Raw genomic sequence first — 14881 nt, 5'->3', positions numbered from 1 at the left:
CAGACACGATGCAGTGTAACATCCCCCTTAAGAGGTTGTCTACGGCCCCTTTAATTCCTTTTAGAAACAGAATTGCTGCCAAAGACACCACCTTCTTGACCTCAAACTTCTGAAATCTTGAGAAAAGATATTTTTGAGCACAAAAAAAGTATGGCTTGATGACCCAATTCAGTAATGGTTTCCTAAAGCTACAGAGTCAAGCACAAAATCATCGGTGTTGATTGAATAAACAGGGCAACACTGAGGGTGAGGCAAGTTCAAGGGAATGGATACAACAATCTGATTGGAAAAATAGGAAAGAACTGAATTATACACAAGAGCTCGTAGGACGTGATAAGGGATGACACAGCAAAAGATACGGCCAAAATAACATCCATGGATGTTTATTTTAGCAGCTTCTGATTTCTAATCAAGGGGGGTATGCCAATCAGGCCAGAAGTTACAACAATAAGGATAGGAAATGAGGTAAAGCTGAGCAAAAGTTAAGTACAGGAACCAGCAGAAGAGGGCGGATTAAGAAACAAGTTTATACAAGCTTGTATGAGAAAGTGACTACGTAAAATGATGTATGGTTTTTGTTTGGTTCTGATTTATCTCACCCTGTTTTCCCCAGTGTTTGAGTCACATCTCATTACCTGAGAGACAAAATTTCTGTTAACACTTCCCAGAGAGTAAAGCGGTTTTGGTTTTTTCTGCTTCAAGCTGCTATCTGATGAATAGAGATTATTATTGCATGATACATATTAATTTGCAAAGAACAGAGTTTAATTTTATGGTTGCAAGCTAACTTTGACTTGCAAAGCATTGGAACAAACTGGGTCTGAAGTCTGGAAGAACAAATGCCTCTGTGTGATCCTTCTGCACAGAACAGCCCTGTGCGAGAGCAAGGATTCTCCCTTTTTTCAGGGGATGCTTCTCTGCTGAGGTTTAATATGCACATCCCTCCAAGTGTTTAATCTAAAGGACTCCAGCAACTGTACTTCTACACTTACTTCATTTCTTTATTTTTAGCTGCAGTATTTTCTGCAGGTACAACACAGAATGTGACCATAACCAAAATTCCTCCTTGAAGTTTATCCAATCAACAGTTCATACAAATTAAGTATTTCAAAGCAACAGGATTCATGCTTCCTGTGAATATATTGCTTTGTCATTCCCATAGAGTATTTATTAACATTTTGTCTCCTTATTTGAAGCCCTTCTAGTACAACACACACGTAGTACCAGCTAAGATCACAGTTGTCACAGGTACGCAGTATAGCTGCTTCAGACTCCTGCTTTGTTCAAAAGCAGCATGTTTGCCCCAAGTGCTGCCAGTGCTCCTGCATTAGCACCAACTAAACCTCTAAGGTTGCTCCAAGTGGCAAACTCAGCTTGTCAAGAACAAGAAGCACTATGATCAAGGGCAGTCCCTTCAGCCCATGAACATGCCCTCCTCAGGGCTGCTGGCACGTGGCACGGGTGCCTTCGGAAACCTGGAAGAGAACACTGAGCAATGAGACATCAGAGAGGAAGACACATTCAAGGGATGATGAACACCCAGCAGAGTCAGGCAACAGAGCACCTGTCTGGAAATCCAGAGGGAACACTGAATTAGGCAAATACTGAAATCACTATGCTGCTTTCAGTATTCTTGCAAAAGCCAAGAATCCTCATTGAGAACTCCATTTAGAGACAGCCCTCAGTGCAGCATCTCCTCAACACACGGTGGAAAGCTGCTTAGGCTACCCTGACCTGGCCTAGAGAGCACAGAACATGGTATTCTGTGCTTACTACTCCTCTCTTCAGCTCTCAAGAGGTGATGCAGTAGCCTGATGTTAGGTGTGTCAAGATGCAAAGCATGCAGTTCTATCAACCCGGGATGTGGAACATCTGTAACCCCCCAGGCTTTCCTACTGCTCTGTACCACCACAGTCTGTACCTCTGCAACGCAGCAACAGGCATTTCTCCGGAGAACCACCTGTGTGTCACTTTTATTATGAAGACTAATGAATGCAGTGAAACAAAGTACACATATAGAAGATACTATTTTCCTTTGGGAAAATCTGTGAGTTAATTAAATAAATGCATTAGACATACATGTTTCAAACACAACAGGAATATTATGCAACCTCTCAACCATGTCTTCTGCAGACTGTAACAGACCCCAGGTAAACCTTCAGCTATGGCAAAAAAACAGTTTGGACTCCAGATTTCTTTTTTCTTCAAACACTGGACCACAGTGCATGGGAGAGCTAACTGCAACAAGTCAAAGAGAAATAGCTTCTATTTTGCGTTGCAGATCAGAGCATCAAAGACCTCACTGTCTCTCTTCAGTATTTAATAAATGGGGGAGGAGGGGAAGATCCCCTGTTTACTGTTAGAAGTAAACACCGTTTACTGTTAACTCAGACTGAAAAAAGGCAGTGCTGAGCTACACAGCCCAATGAAACCGAAGAAAAATACTTAATCATTTCTGAAGGTCACTGGCTCTATGGGAAGCAGCACATTCACTCTTTTTTTACCTGGAGAAGAATATGGTTCTGCAGTTTGTTTACTACTTCCTGAAAATACACAGCTAAAAGCAGCAAAACAAGAGGTCACATTAAAAAAGCTACCAATGCAAATACTTCTCTCTGACACTGGGCTATATCTGCATCTCCCACCTCTTTCATCACTCACTGTATCATACAAACCAAACCCCAAAACAACCAAAACAGAAAATCCCAATAAGCAGCACCACATTTGATCTTGTTTAGGGATTGCAACACTCACTCAGACAAGAGCCTATTCATGCTTCCCAGCTTCAAAAGCAAAGAAAAGCTGTATTAAAAAAAGCAACCACTGAAATTCAACAGCAGTGCCCCGAGGAAAAATGCAGTGCTTCCAAGGCTGATGCACAAAACGAGGTCAAGTTCTACTGGAGATTTAAATAAAACAGCCAAACATGACAGCTACAACTGTTCCAGTGATGCCCCACAAGCTCCTCACCTTCGTGGGCTCGCAGAAGTCCCTTTCACAGCACACGCAGGTACAGCAGCACCACATAAACATCACCGTGCAGCCATGGGCAGCCCCGGCCGGAGCGCTGGGCACTGCCCGGGCAGCACCGCGGCCATCGGCCGGCCGGAGCGCTGGCTGTGCTGCCGGAGCGCCACTGCCGGACGAGCATGGCTGCGTGCCGGCCCGGGCTGAGCACCGCTCCTCGGTGGGGAGCTCTGCTCCAGCCTCGGAGCAGGACCAGGACACGGGATTTAAAGCTACAGGGCTTCCCAGGCGCTGTGCAATGCCTGACACTATTTTTAAAACCATACCTTTGAGCCAGAAAAATAGTTCAGGATAAAAGACAACCAAATCAGGAGCAGATCAATAGAGTCAAAGTGACACAGTTGTTCCTCAGCAACACAACATAACAGACCTGGGAGCAAAGGTCAAGCAGAATTGACACTGGAGATTCAAAGATGCACAGCAGGACATAAATCCACCTATAAACTATAAGCTCTAATTACAGCAGTGCTGAAACACTGCTATTTAATATTCACTGAACAAAATTTTCAGATTATTAGCGTGATCTCTTGGAAGGCTGAAGCTCTAATTAGAAGTAATTGTTACAGAAGGACTCCAGTACACAACAGAGCCAGCACAGCACTGTAACCACAGACTACTCTGGGGCAAGAAGAAACCTCAGAACCTCTTATCCCCTACCCTCAACTTCTTTGTCAAAGAAAACGTGTTTTACTATCATATTTAGAAGAGGTAAAGCAAAGGCTTATCACCCTGTTTGACAGCTCTGACCCATAGCACCTTAGGCTACCTAGCCCCACTCCTTCAGACTCCTTTGTAAAAAGCCACCCTCACCCATGGCTACTTCTCCCCTTGCTCTTCTTTGTCTCACTGATACTCCCCGTTTGTAGCAAGTATTATCACTCATCCAGGACAGAGACAAGATGATCCAAAGACAAGCCATATTTAATCTGAGTTTGGGATCTTCAGAACCATTGTAATTCAGAGTATGCAAGGTGCTCCCAAGGCTGAAATACCAGGAACTGCCAAACCTGACAGGAATGGAGTAACCTTTTAGGAGCTCCCTGCTGCATGAATCCTGCAGCATGTCTGCCACCGGCATCAATACAAGGACTGAACTTTCCCTTTTTAATTAATGTCTGTCCCTTTGAGGCAATGACTCTTTGAGGCTCTGACAGACATCACAGTGCTAGGCTTTGGTAGGTTTGCATTTTTCTTAAATAATTTTCTTCACTTGCAGTAATGCACAGGTAATGTGAAGAAATTCTGCACTGAAATGTTAATTCATAAAATATAAACTTCAGCAATGTAACAGAAGAGAAACTCCTGACTGACTCAAGTCCCAGGTAATCTGGAAGAAAATATTCCTATGTGCAAAATTCAGTTTTCCTTAGGAAAAGAGAGATGTAAGAGCAATTAAAACCCAAAAATGTGTTCTGTAGGAACCAAAATTAGAGGAAGAACAGCTGAAAACCCATTGTCTCAAATTATATTGGTATGTCAGGTGGCACTTCTGAAAAAGCATTATGATGAAATGGCAAGTACATTGTACAGGCCATTTAGAACAGGAACTGAGAATGAAAACACTGCACAGAGCAGGAGAGGTAATGTCTGATTCATGAAGGAGACAAGCCATGTTGGTGTGGAGATGTTAAATGATAAAGTCCTAAAAGCATTTTTGTGGTCATTTCTGTGATGTCAGAGAACAGGACACGAAGGACAATAGATGAGGGAAAAGGCAAGAGGAAGGTGGATTTCAGAACAGTCTGTGGTGCAATTCTGCGCCTGGCTCAACCGCAGTCCCCATCTCCCCATTGCCAACAGGTGCCTGGTGTACACCCGGACCCTGCAGTGTGGAACTGACTGAGGGAGCAGTACCAGCACTGCTGTCAGCAACGCTGCCCCCCTCCCACTCTGTCCTGCCCTGCCCCAGCACTGGCTGCCTCAGAGCCACAGCTGTCAGCGGGTCTGAGCATCGGAAAGAGCCCAGGAAGCAGCACTGTGTTAACCAAGGCCAAGATGTGCAAAGAACACGAATGAAAATGAAACTACCACCACGAACCATAATATCATGGATTCCAAACTGCAACATACTGCTGTGAAAATAACTGCAAATCCCAGTCATTTTTCTAATTCAAATCTAATTCAACTGACATTTGCATTACTATTTTATGTGGCTATTTTCAGGGTTAAACGGTAAAAGGGTCTCTAAAAATTTATCAGCTTATGGGAGTATTAGATATTGAGATTCTCTGATTCCAAGTGCACTAACAAACAACACAAAATTCAAGCTGTAAAAAAGGTTGTTAAACAGAAGCATTGGTATTAGTCACTGACCAGTACCAAACGAGGATCCCAGCCCACATCTGCCCCATCTTTGTGATCACCCACTCGTCCAGGGAATGCAGCAGAGTCTCATCACAAATGCACTGACCACATTGCACAACACTACAGAGAGTGCCTGGCTTCATCTGCTGCACCCCAGAGCAACAGGGAGCAAGAAACAGGCCAAGAGGCATCCACCCTCCTGCAAGAATATAGTGAGAAATCTCCACTAAAAAAACACTATCCAGGCTAAATGCAGAAACAGAATAATTTCTATTCTTGTACAAGTTCAGGGAACACACTGGATTTGGAATCACAATCTAACACAACAGCAAGAAATTTAGGGGGGGAAAAAAAAAAAGAGAAAGAGTCACTTTTCAAGGAGATGTTTCACATTCATATGGCAGATTTCTCTCTCAGAAATAAGTATTTATACAGAGAAACCTCCAGATGCCCAAGACATTTTTTCTGTTAACAACAGCAGATCTGACTTAACAGGGATAAGAGGCAAGGATGGTGAAATTGCTTGTGCAGAAAGAATGTCATTAGCCTTATTTAGGAAGCAGTTTATATTGGGTACAACCCAGTCTGAATATTCACATAAATTTTACTACTATTCAGATAGATCATTTCACCATATAAAGCAATACACAGATCTATGAAAATCCATGAAAATATGCACATTAGTCTACTTAATATAATCAGAGAGCCTTCAAAAGTTTTAAGGCTACAGAGCAAAAAAACCAAACCCAACCTACCAGGCTGAATTTCACCTCCATTAAGAGGACTCTGTCTCACTCATCCAAAAGGAACCCATGCTTTCCTCAATGAGTTCATATGGCAACAGAGCACTGGTGTCTCATGCTGTTAAAAGGAGACTTCTATACCCACGAAGAAATAAAACCATCATAAAAAGAGCATCAACAGCTACTCTTCCATGCAAACAAAACTCAAACAGCTCTGGCACGTTGCAATCCAGCAGCAAGTCTGTGCAGCTCTCACTGCAGCAGGAACTCTGGCAGCTTTGCCACCCTCACCTTCCTTCTCTGACAGCCCCACACAGCAGGAGACAGTGGCCATTGCAGCTGGAGCCAGATGATGGCATCAAGCCTCAGCCACGTGGGGGAACACAGATATTCCAAGTGCCTCAGCCAAGAACAAAGTCTCCTAACTTGAGCCAGCACTGAGAAGGGCAGGGAAGGGATGGGACACTAAGCACCCTTCCCTGCTACAGGTATTCTCAGTACAGGGGATGCAGCCAGGGGCAGCCTGTAGCTTGTTTACATTCTAGAGTATTTCTTTCCTGAAGTTACTCAGTAAAACTGGAAAGAGGACCAACTGAAGGGGTGGGGGCAAATGAGCTTTGATGGAGCTTAAAAACTTACAGAGATTAGAGGCTCATATGACCCCTTTAACAAGATGAGAACTCTTTCCAGGACTCCTTAAAACCAAAAGGTTTTGGGAAAAAATACAGCAGGGGCTAAATCCATTTACGTGGAAAAATCTGAATGCTGCCAAATATTAAGTAATGCAAAATAGTAAGTGAGAGAGCGAGAAACTAGCAGAAAATTCAAGTTCCAAGTTGTGATCGCTCCCTTACTGTGCTGTTCCCTAAAGTGGTGCTCAGACTGTGGAGAAAAGGTGACTTCCCTGCCTTCTCCCTCACCCAGAATTTTTCACATGGGGAATGACTCAAACACTCAAGGTGCACATCTGACTGATGGGAAGACAAGCCAGTGTTAGGGCTCCTCACAGCAATAACTGGACAGTACAACCAGTGTCAAGGAAACTGGGAAAAGAAGAACGCAAGAACAACTGTTAGACGAAGACAAATCCCTGGCACTGAAACAGCAGAGGAGCCTAAAAGCGGGCTACAATTATCGGAAGGTAACCGGGCCAGCACCATAGCAGGACACCTTTGATTTGGCTCCAAGTTGTCAAGGAGCACAAGGACCAGAGGGCTCAGGACCACAGCTGGGCACCACAGGACATGACTGGGCAGAGGGCAGCTGTCCCTGAACAGCCCCACAGCAGCACTAAGCAGCACTAACCTGCTGGACCAAGCACCCGGGGGAATGTGGCATCACTGGCACTGCCAGTGCACACCATGTGCCCTTCTCAGCGTTGCAAGGGATCCAGAGCCCACAGTGCTGTGGGCATGTTTGAAAGAAAAACTGGATTCACAGTTTGCTGGTTTCCGTGAAGTACAATTTATAATTTGTCCTGTCAGTTTAGGACACTGCTGTTACTAAAGCTTCATGGCTTGGACTTCTGAACTCCCTTCCTCCCTTTTGAGAGCACTACTCATACAGCCCCTGGAATACAGGTACAACCACTGCTCAGCATGGCAAGTGGGAAGAGCAGGCACGTGCTCATGGCCCATGTGCCGGTGCTGCAACCAAATCCCTATCAGGGCGTATCCCTCCACAGCCTCTTGTGCAGCAGAAACTGGATTGTTCCATTTCATGCACAGCTACACAAAATCTGAGAGTACACTCGGAGTGATAGCAGCAGAGCTCTGAATACAGCAAGTGCAAAGCAGAACCCTCAGTAATCTGTGGCAAAAGAAATATACGGTCTGTTTATTTAATCCAGTACTGAAACTAGTCATTAATTAAGATCCTGGGTTTGGAATATCTGTTCGGACACAGGTTTTACACTTGCACAGGTCCTGCTTCCTAGGGATTCAGATGGATAACCAGGAGGCCAACCTGGTGTCTGCACACAGCACTTCACCAAACGGAAAATGAGTTGGGAGTATCAGCACCTTTCCCTCTCTCATTCTGGGCACAATCAAACTGCAAGGCTCGCAAAATCAGGGTCTGCTTCGAACCCTCTCCATCAGGTTCTTCAAGGGAAGGATGACAGGTAAGACAGGAGAGCAGGAAAGCCAAGCAAGTGGTATGAATCAAATTACAAGGAGGTAATGTGCAAGCACTTGGTATCAGCACATCTAATACCAGATCAGACACTGAGGCATTGTGGGACCAACACGACAGACGGGGGAAAAAAATAAATCAGACTCAAGACTTATGCCCAAATGATTTCACCTCTTCTTCTGCATCAAATGCAGACAAAACCCACCAAAAACACTAGACCAAGCCAGGAGACTCTCACAGGTGATGGGCCCTTCCAGTTCCATACACTGACACAAATGCAGGGCAAACACACTCAAGCAAAACTGCATGTATAAAACAGGTCTTATTAAGAAGGGGGCTAGACCGAGCCAAATGCATCATTTGGTGCACAAGGGCTCCTGTAATACAACTTCTGTCTCTACACATTTGGAACTGTTTCACACTTCCAAGTCTAGATATAAAGAGCAAAAACTTTAAGTTAGTTACATCAGGGAAGAATTCCCACCTCTGACTGTCCTCAAAGGGGTGTCTGAAAAGCTTACAAATCCTGATTACACTAAATACTAATTACAAAAAGCCAGCTGGGAAATCGGCTTCTGCCACTGCATCATTCCCAACATTTGCAAGACTAAAATTTCACACAAAGAATCTCTTCTAAATGTACAAATTAATCAGACATTACATACGGGAGATGCAGCTTCAGCACTCCCCTCCAAGGGAAGGGGAATTACAAGTGGCAGAGGATGATGGAGCAGATGTTGCTAAAATGGAGAGCTGCCCACTGGAGCAGCACAGTCCTGGGGGGACGCTGCACAGGGCTGCCCCATGCCCCACGAGGGCCAGACAGTGACCTGGCCATTCCCAGTGGGCAGGGTTGGGAGTCAATGTATATACGCATGACGACTAAAGGAAGTGTGTACACACAAGTGCATATATGAGGAGAAGGAAGAAAGTGGAGAAGCAAAGGAACAATTGCTGACTGAAACCTTAAGGCAGAAGTGCTTGCTTGGCAGCCAATTTCAATCAAGTATTACATCCAGCAGCTTATGCTGGGATGTGTGTGTTAGGTTTTCATTTTCTTAACTCTTGATACTCACAGGCATGACAGCTTCTTAGGTTTATTGCATAATTTTTGTGCTTGACTCAATCTGTGGTTATACATTATAAATACTTTTTCATATCCAAGCTAAAGATAAAACAGGTATTTATCAGGATCCCTGTGAAAGATACAGTATATACATTAATTTTACTCACTTGCAACTGTAAAATAGTATAATTACTGCAAACTTTGTCACAGTTTTCAAATTAATAACCTGTACTCTCTAGTGTGTTTTTTTGGCCAGTTCAACTAAAGATGAATGTGTTAGGAACTAACTATGGAGCGCGTGAGCTAAAACCAAAGCCCATCAAAATCAGCTAACACTTCCAGAGTTCAACCACGACTGCACCAAACATGAGTCAATGCATTTTTAGAACTTCAGAAAGAAAACATTATTCCTAAAGTCTAAAGAATTTGTAATTCTCCTGATCTGCTTGAAATGTAACAAGCTCAGCTTTCTTCGAACTGAATTAGGAAGGAAATCCTCCCTAGATAAATCCCAACCAGCTGTATTTTCTACCCAAGTACAGAACATCTGCCCCACAATGCAGTTCCCAAGGACAGCCAGCAGGCAGGATGATGTTCAAGCAGTTTAACTCCTTCACTGAAGCACAGGTTTCCCAGAAACATGGCTCTTCAGGGACTCTTTTGCACCTATAACTGCAAACCTTACTCTCGATATGGCATTTGAATCCATCAACAACAAATGCCATCCTCCTTCCCTTTCAGCAGCTCACTCCCACAAAACAATTAGCTTCTGTGACTTTCTCAGTCAGGGAAAATAGAATCCTTAGTGCCCAAGCTGAGACAGATACAGGACTTGTCTTGGAGATGTTTCCCTCCAGTCTGGGAAGCACTGCATCACCCAAGAGTTAGTCATATAGCCTTTACAAGAAGGTCCCAGTTTTACAAGTACTGTTTTCGTTGTACTTGAGGCAAAGGGATCTTGGTCGCACTGCAAACACAGTGTGATAAAGTACGGAAGAGGAGAGGAAAATAGGGAAGAGAAAGGGACCTCATCTGCTGTGCTCAAGAAAACTTCTAGATCCACAAACAGGTATTCTCTCTCAGGAAAAGAAACCTTTCTCCCTAACTTTTTTCAAAAGCCCTACTACTGCTTTCAGGACAAAGATGATTCCCTTAAAACCCAAGGACTTTAAAATCTAATTTGTCAGACAAATGAAAGATACCTTTAGTATAAAATGACACAACGTGATGATAGTCTGCAGTGAAGGTTTGAAATGGGCCACATTAGCTACAACTTCTCAGCTGGTAAAGCACTAAGCCTTCGGCTAAAGATCTTGGAAAGTCAACTACTGACAATTAATGCTGAAATTATGTTCTGATAAGCCATTCCAGCCCAGGTTTTGTGTCCATTTTGCAGCTGCTGACAACCTTATAAGCACCTTAAGATGAACTTCCTCTCTCAGCAGGAAATATTGAAGCCTCCACTGTCTCACTGAAGATGAAGAACCATTAAATCAAAGCCTGGCAAGGAGTGGGAAGAAAATAACTGAGTTTCGAAATAATTTTATTTAAATACTCGATTGAATCTTTGCATCTTTTTCTGCAATATATGATATTAAATATTTAAGACCTCTCAAGTGAACTGTATGTTCATTAAGTTTTTTCCAGATACAGAAATTAGTTACAGTTAAATTTGAATTCATAATTTCACTACATTTCCACAGAACTCCCAGAAAGGGAAACATTTAGTAATGAGATTTATATCCTCTAAATTTACCAGTCCATACCAACAAGATGTAAGAGTATCTACACAGCTCATTAGTTTACAAAATTTTGCTTAAGTAAGCAAGTGGAACAGTTAAATGACTTGCTACCATAAAGCCTTAAAATGAACACAGATTACTGAAAATTCAAAGCCAGAAGATTTGCCTTTATTGACTAGAACTTTGTATAGCCAGTGAAGGCTTAATATCCCAATGGCACTCCTGGATCAATAACCTCAGTGATATGAGGCCTCTTGCACAAGGCTTCCTGCTAAATTCTGTGGTGATTAGTAAGTTCCTGCACAGCTGCAAGACCCCAATCACAGATCTCTGGTCTTGATCCATACTAATCCCGAAACTGAAACCTTCCAGACTGCTTCCACACTTACTGCCCAGGACAAGGGCTAAAGCCACCTGAACATTCTGCTGGCATATACAAATTATGAACTTGTATGTGATTATAAATGCAGCAGTAGCCTAAATGTACGAGGTACCATTTGGGCCAGAAGCACTTTAAGCTAATACATTATTTAACATTTACCTTCTAATTTAAGATCCTAGACTTCAAAGTCACTTCATGGAGCTGGAGCTCCCCTCCTCTGCACACACCCATTGGAATAAAGCCAGTTTTGACTATATCTGCCTTTTGCAGATTTCCCTCAGAGGATGCTCTGCACAGGACTTGCTTGCTTTTAACTAGTCACAGTTTCTTGTCCCATTTTTAATCACCAGAAAAAAACCAGCCCTTTCTTTCCCCACACCTGTTTCCAGAAGTACTCAAAATGTTTCCATTAGCACTTAAGTGGGGGGGGGGGGGCGAGAGAGAGAGAGAGAGAAAGGTTAGTTCATAAATCCCTGCATCCCACAGCACTCACTCACCATACTGATGGGACTTCTTATAACCAGTTCAGCACAAAACCACTACTGTGAGCAAGACCATGGCAGGCTGAGACGATGCACTTTGGGACTGGGGTACCAACAAGGGCAGTCCACAGCCAGAGCAGCTATCACCCAGCAGATGTCCCCAGGGACCATACTGGAGAGGGAACGGCTGCATGGATGGGCAGGTTACCCTTTAGGACGTATCAACACCAAGGACATTTTCCAAGGGCATTCTTGCGATCACTGCTGCATCAAGCTAACTCTCCCACAGTAACAACGAGAGAAATGCAGCTGCTGCCTGCCAGATTGCTACTAGAGCAGATTTGCATAGATGGTTAAATGATGTCTAGTTAGAAAAGGACTTCTCAGTATTTATAACCTAGTCTCTCTAGGAGACACTAAACAGTTTGTCTATTCCAGCTACTCATGTGATGATCCAAAGCCTCACTTTAATCTGTTAGTACTGATTAAGCGCCACTTCCAAACATAGAATGGAACTTTAAATAATTACATCCAAAGGGCATGCAAAACTGCATTAAATCCTGCCCTGTCTCCTTTCCTTTCCATTTTTCCAGGTACGGGAAAAACTGACAAGTCCAAGATGACTGCCTGAACATTGGTCTGGCATGAGCAGCCGAGGGCTCACCAAAGGCTGCTGCTTCATGGTCACTGGGATTTGCTTCCAGTCACAAGGGAAAGCAAGGGGAAAACAAACTCAAACTTCAGCAGACCTGCAACCTGCAGCAAGGACTTTAAACACTTCTAGTCTTGTTTTTTTAATAAGCAATGAATTGGTTAATCTGTTAGAAATCTGCATATAAAACATGATCTTCTTCCTTCATGACACAAAAAATAAAAAATAAAGACACTTAGCACACTATCCAGCATGGCTCTGGCTCAGCAGAAACCACAATCAGGGCAAAATGCCCAGTCTGCATAAAGGATTAAGTTTATCAATAAAGCAACCTAAAAACTGCAGAGTGATAAAATGGAACATTTCCAAGTAGGCTTGGTTTGTCATTTCTCCATATTGCTGGCATGAACATCACCAAAGTGTTTGATATGCAAGTCTAACTGGTATACAATATACACACTCCCCAAAAAACACATTTCTTTTAGTCTTAATGCTCTGTTTTCCCCAATGACAACTTGGGAAGGTACACGGCTGTGGTTGAAATCACTTTAATTTTCTTCAAGCAGAATTTCACTTGCCAGTTTTCAGTTTTGCTGCACATCTGTAAATCAAATTGATTATTTCTACTTATCATGTAAAGTTTTTTGAGCTACCGAACTTCACCTTCTCACATTTTCATATTATTAAAATATTAGAAAAAAAATAAACCACAAAAAACCAACCAAAGTTCAAATCCACAAAAAACATCTTCTCACTCTTCAGCAACTGTCTTGGTGATTGAGTTTTACCATTCAGTGACTGAACTTAATTAAAGTGTCAACACAGACCCACACAGCTGCTGTGCACAGCAGCAGTACCTGCAAATGTGAGTCGTCTTGGGCACCGCGTATGCAAGGCAGGATGTAAGATTCAAGATTTTGTTTCTACCTTGCAATGAGCCTAAAGTGTGCAGCAAGCACAGGACATGATGGGTTACTGCAGCTTAGCTGACACAGGCTTGTTAATTCAATAACATACCTGAGGCCTTACACTCACTAAGGTGGCTTGGATATACTGAATTTGACAGCTCTTCTCTCAGCAAAAAAGTGAAAGATAATCTTCGAACACGCTTCTTAATTTCTGAAGGAGCTTCATGTCCACAGTGATTTCCAGTTGTACTTCCCCTGGAAAGCTGCATGCTTTGCTTTCTTTTTGTTTGCTTCTCAATGCTCTTCTGCCATGAAAGTAACAAAAGCCACAGTGTAACTGAAAATTTGAAGCTGTATTTGGAACTTGCAGAATCTACAAAAACCCTAAAACCAGAAAAGCCGAAGAAACCCACTGATAGCAGTACTGAAATTCAGCAAGCCCATCTATCAGACTTGCATGACATGATTCACAAAGTAAACTCTTACATTATACAGCTACAACTAATAATGCCACAACAACTGGCTGCAGAGGAAAGCAGATTTCCCCTGAGCCGTAACTAAGATGTGAAGACATTCTAGAGAAGGCACCTTTCTTCCAGAACACCAAACCAAGATGTGAATGCAAGTTATGAAGAGAGGCAGTGACTACGTAGACAAATTCAGGTAAAAGAAAACATTGTTGATGATGTGAGTTTTGGAGCAAATTTTGAACAAAATCAGAGTTCTGTTTCCGTGGACGCTCTGGGTTCATGATGTGCAAGAGGCTGGCAGTCAGTGCCTGGCACAAAACTGTTCACATTTATTCCTTTTAAGAACAAAATATTGAGTGACTTCACTGATTGATTATCCTAGAAGTCACAAGCTCTGACAAATCTTTGCTCAGAGTGATCCTATCCAGAGGTTTACAAAATTACCTTACACCAGACCATCATACGTGGGCAGAGGGCTGTATATTGATCAAATGCTCTCAAGGTACGCTCAAGCACAACACACTGACAGAAAGCAGGAAAGTGCTCCTTCTCGCAAACAGAGGCAGTTGACCACCACAGAAACTAGCACTTGTGTTTGAGTGTTTTCAGGTTATTTTGTCTTCTGCATCAGTCCTCCCCAAATTAACATCCCCTTCCTTTCAAAATAAATATTGTGATCCTAAACTCAAAATGATGAGCCCAAACATTGCTAGTGAAGAAATAGCTAAACTAATGTTGTCTTTGGAATAGAGTTCTTGATAAAGCAGGAAGCACGCTGGCTTTTGTATTTCTCTTTGATTAAAATTCTTTTAACACTACAGACTGCTCAGGAAGATACCACTGTCTAATCTGCTCTGTCAGTTGTCTCCCATGTTACACCCACTGCCAGCACTGTGTGCTGGGGCTGCGTTATGCACTTGGACATGGATGTGTTGTTCCTACCTCTGTCCTTATAGGTCTTACTCAAAATAC

The 14881-nt window shown here is 43.0% G+C and overlaps 1 protein-coding gene across 6 annotated transcripts in view; it reads right to left on the bottom strand.

Annotated features, from left to right (window-relative positions):
- The window catches only part of TMCC1 (transmembrane and coiled-coil domain family 1), an 80786-nt gene that overhangs the window by 21136 nt on the left and 44769 nt on the right, over nucleotides 1-14881 (bottom strand). Inside the window, exon 1 of one of the 6 annotated variants that reach the window (XM_032120566.1) lies at nucleotides 2971-3110. The exons of the other annotated variants lie outside the window; for them this stretch is intronic. Within the exon in view, the coding sequence (XP_031976457.1) occupies nucleotides 2971-3033 (63 nt within the window). The 5' untranslated portion in view covers nucleotides 3034-3110. Of the gene's footprint in view, nucleotides 1-2970; nucleotides 3111-14881 lie in introns of those variants that run through there. 6 annotated transcript variants of the gene reach the window in all.

The sequence above is a fragment of the Corvus moneduloides genome, chromosome 11 (assembly GCF_009650955.1).
Source record: "Corvus moneduloides isolate bCorMon1 chromosome 11, bCorMon1.pri, whole genome shotgun sequence".
Classification (NCBI taxonomy): domain Eukaryota; kingdom Metazoa; phylum Chordata; class Aves; order Passeriformes; family Corvidae; genus Corvus; species Corvus moneduloides.
Note: the sequence above shows the minus strand (reverse complement) of the source record. Positions and strands in the feature narration are given on the sequence as shown.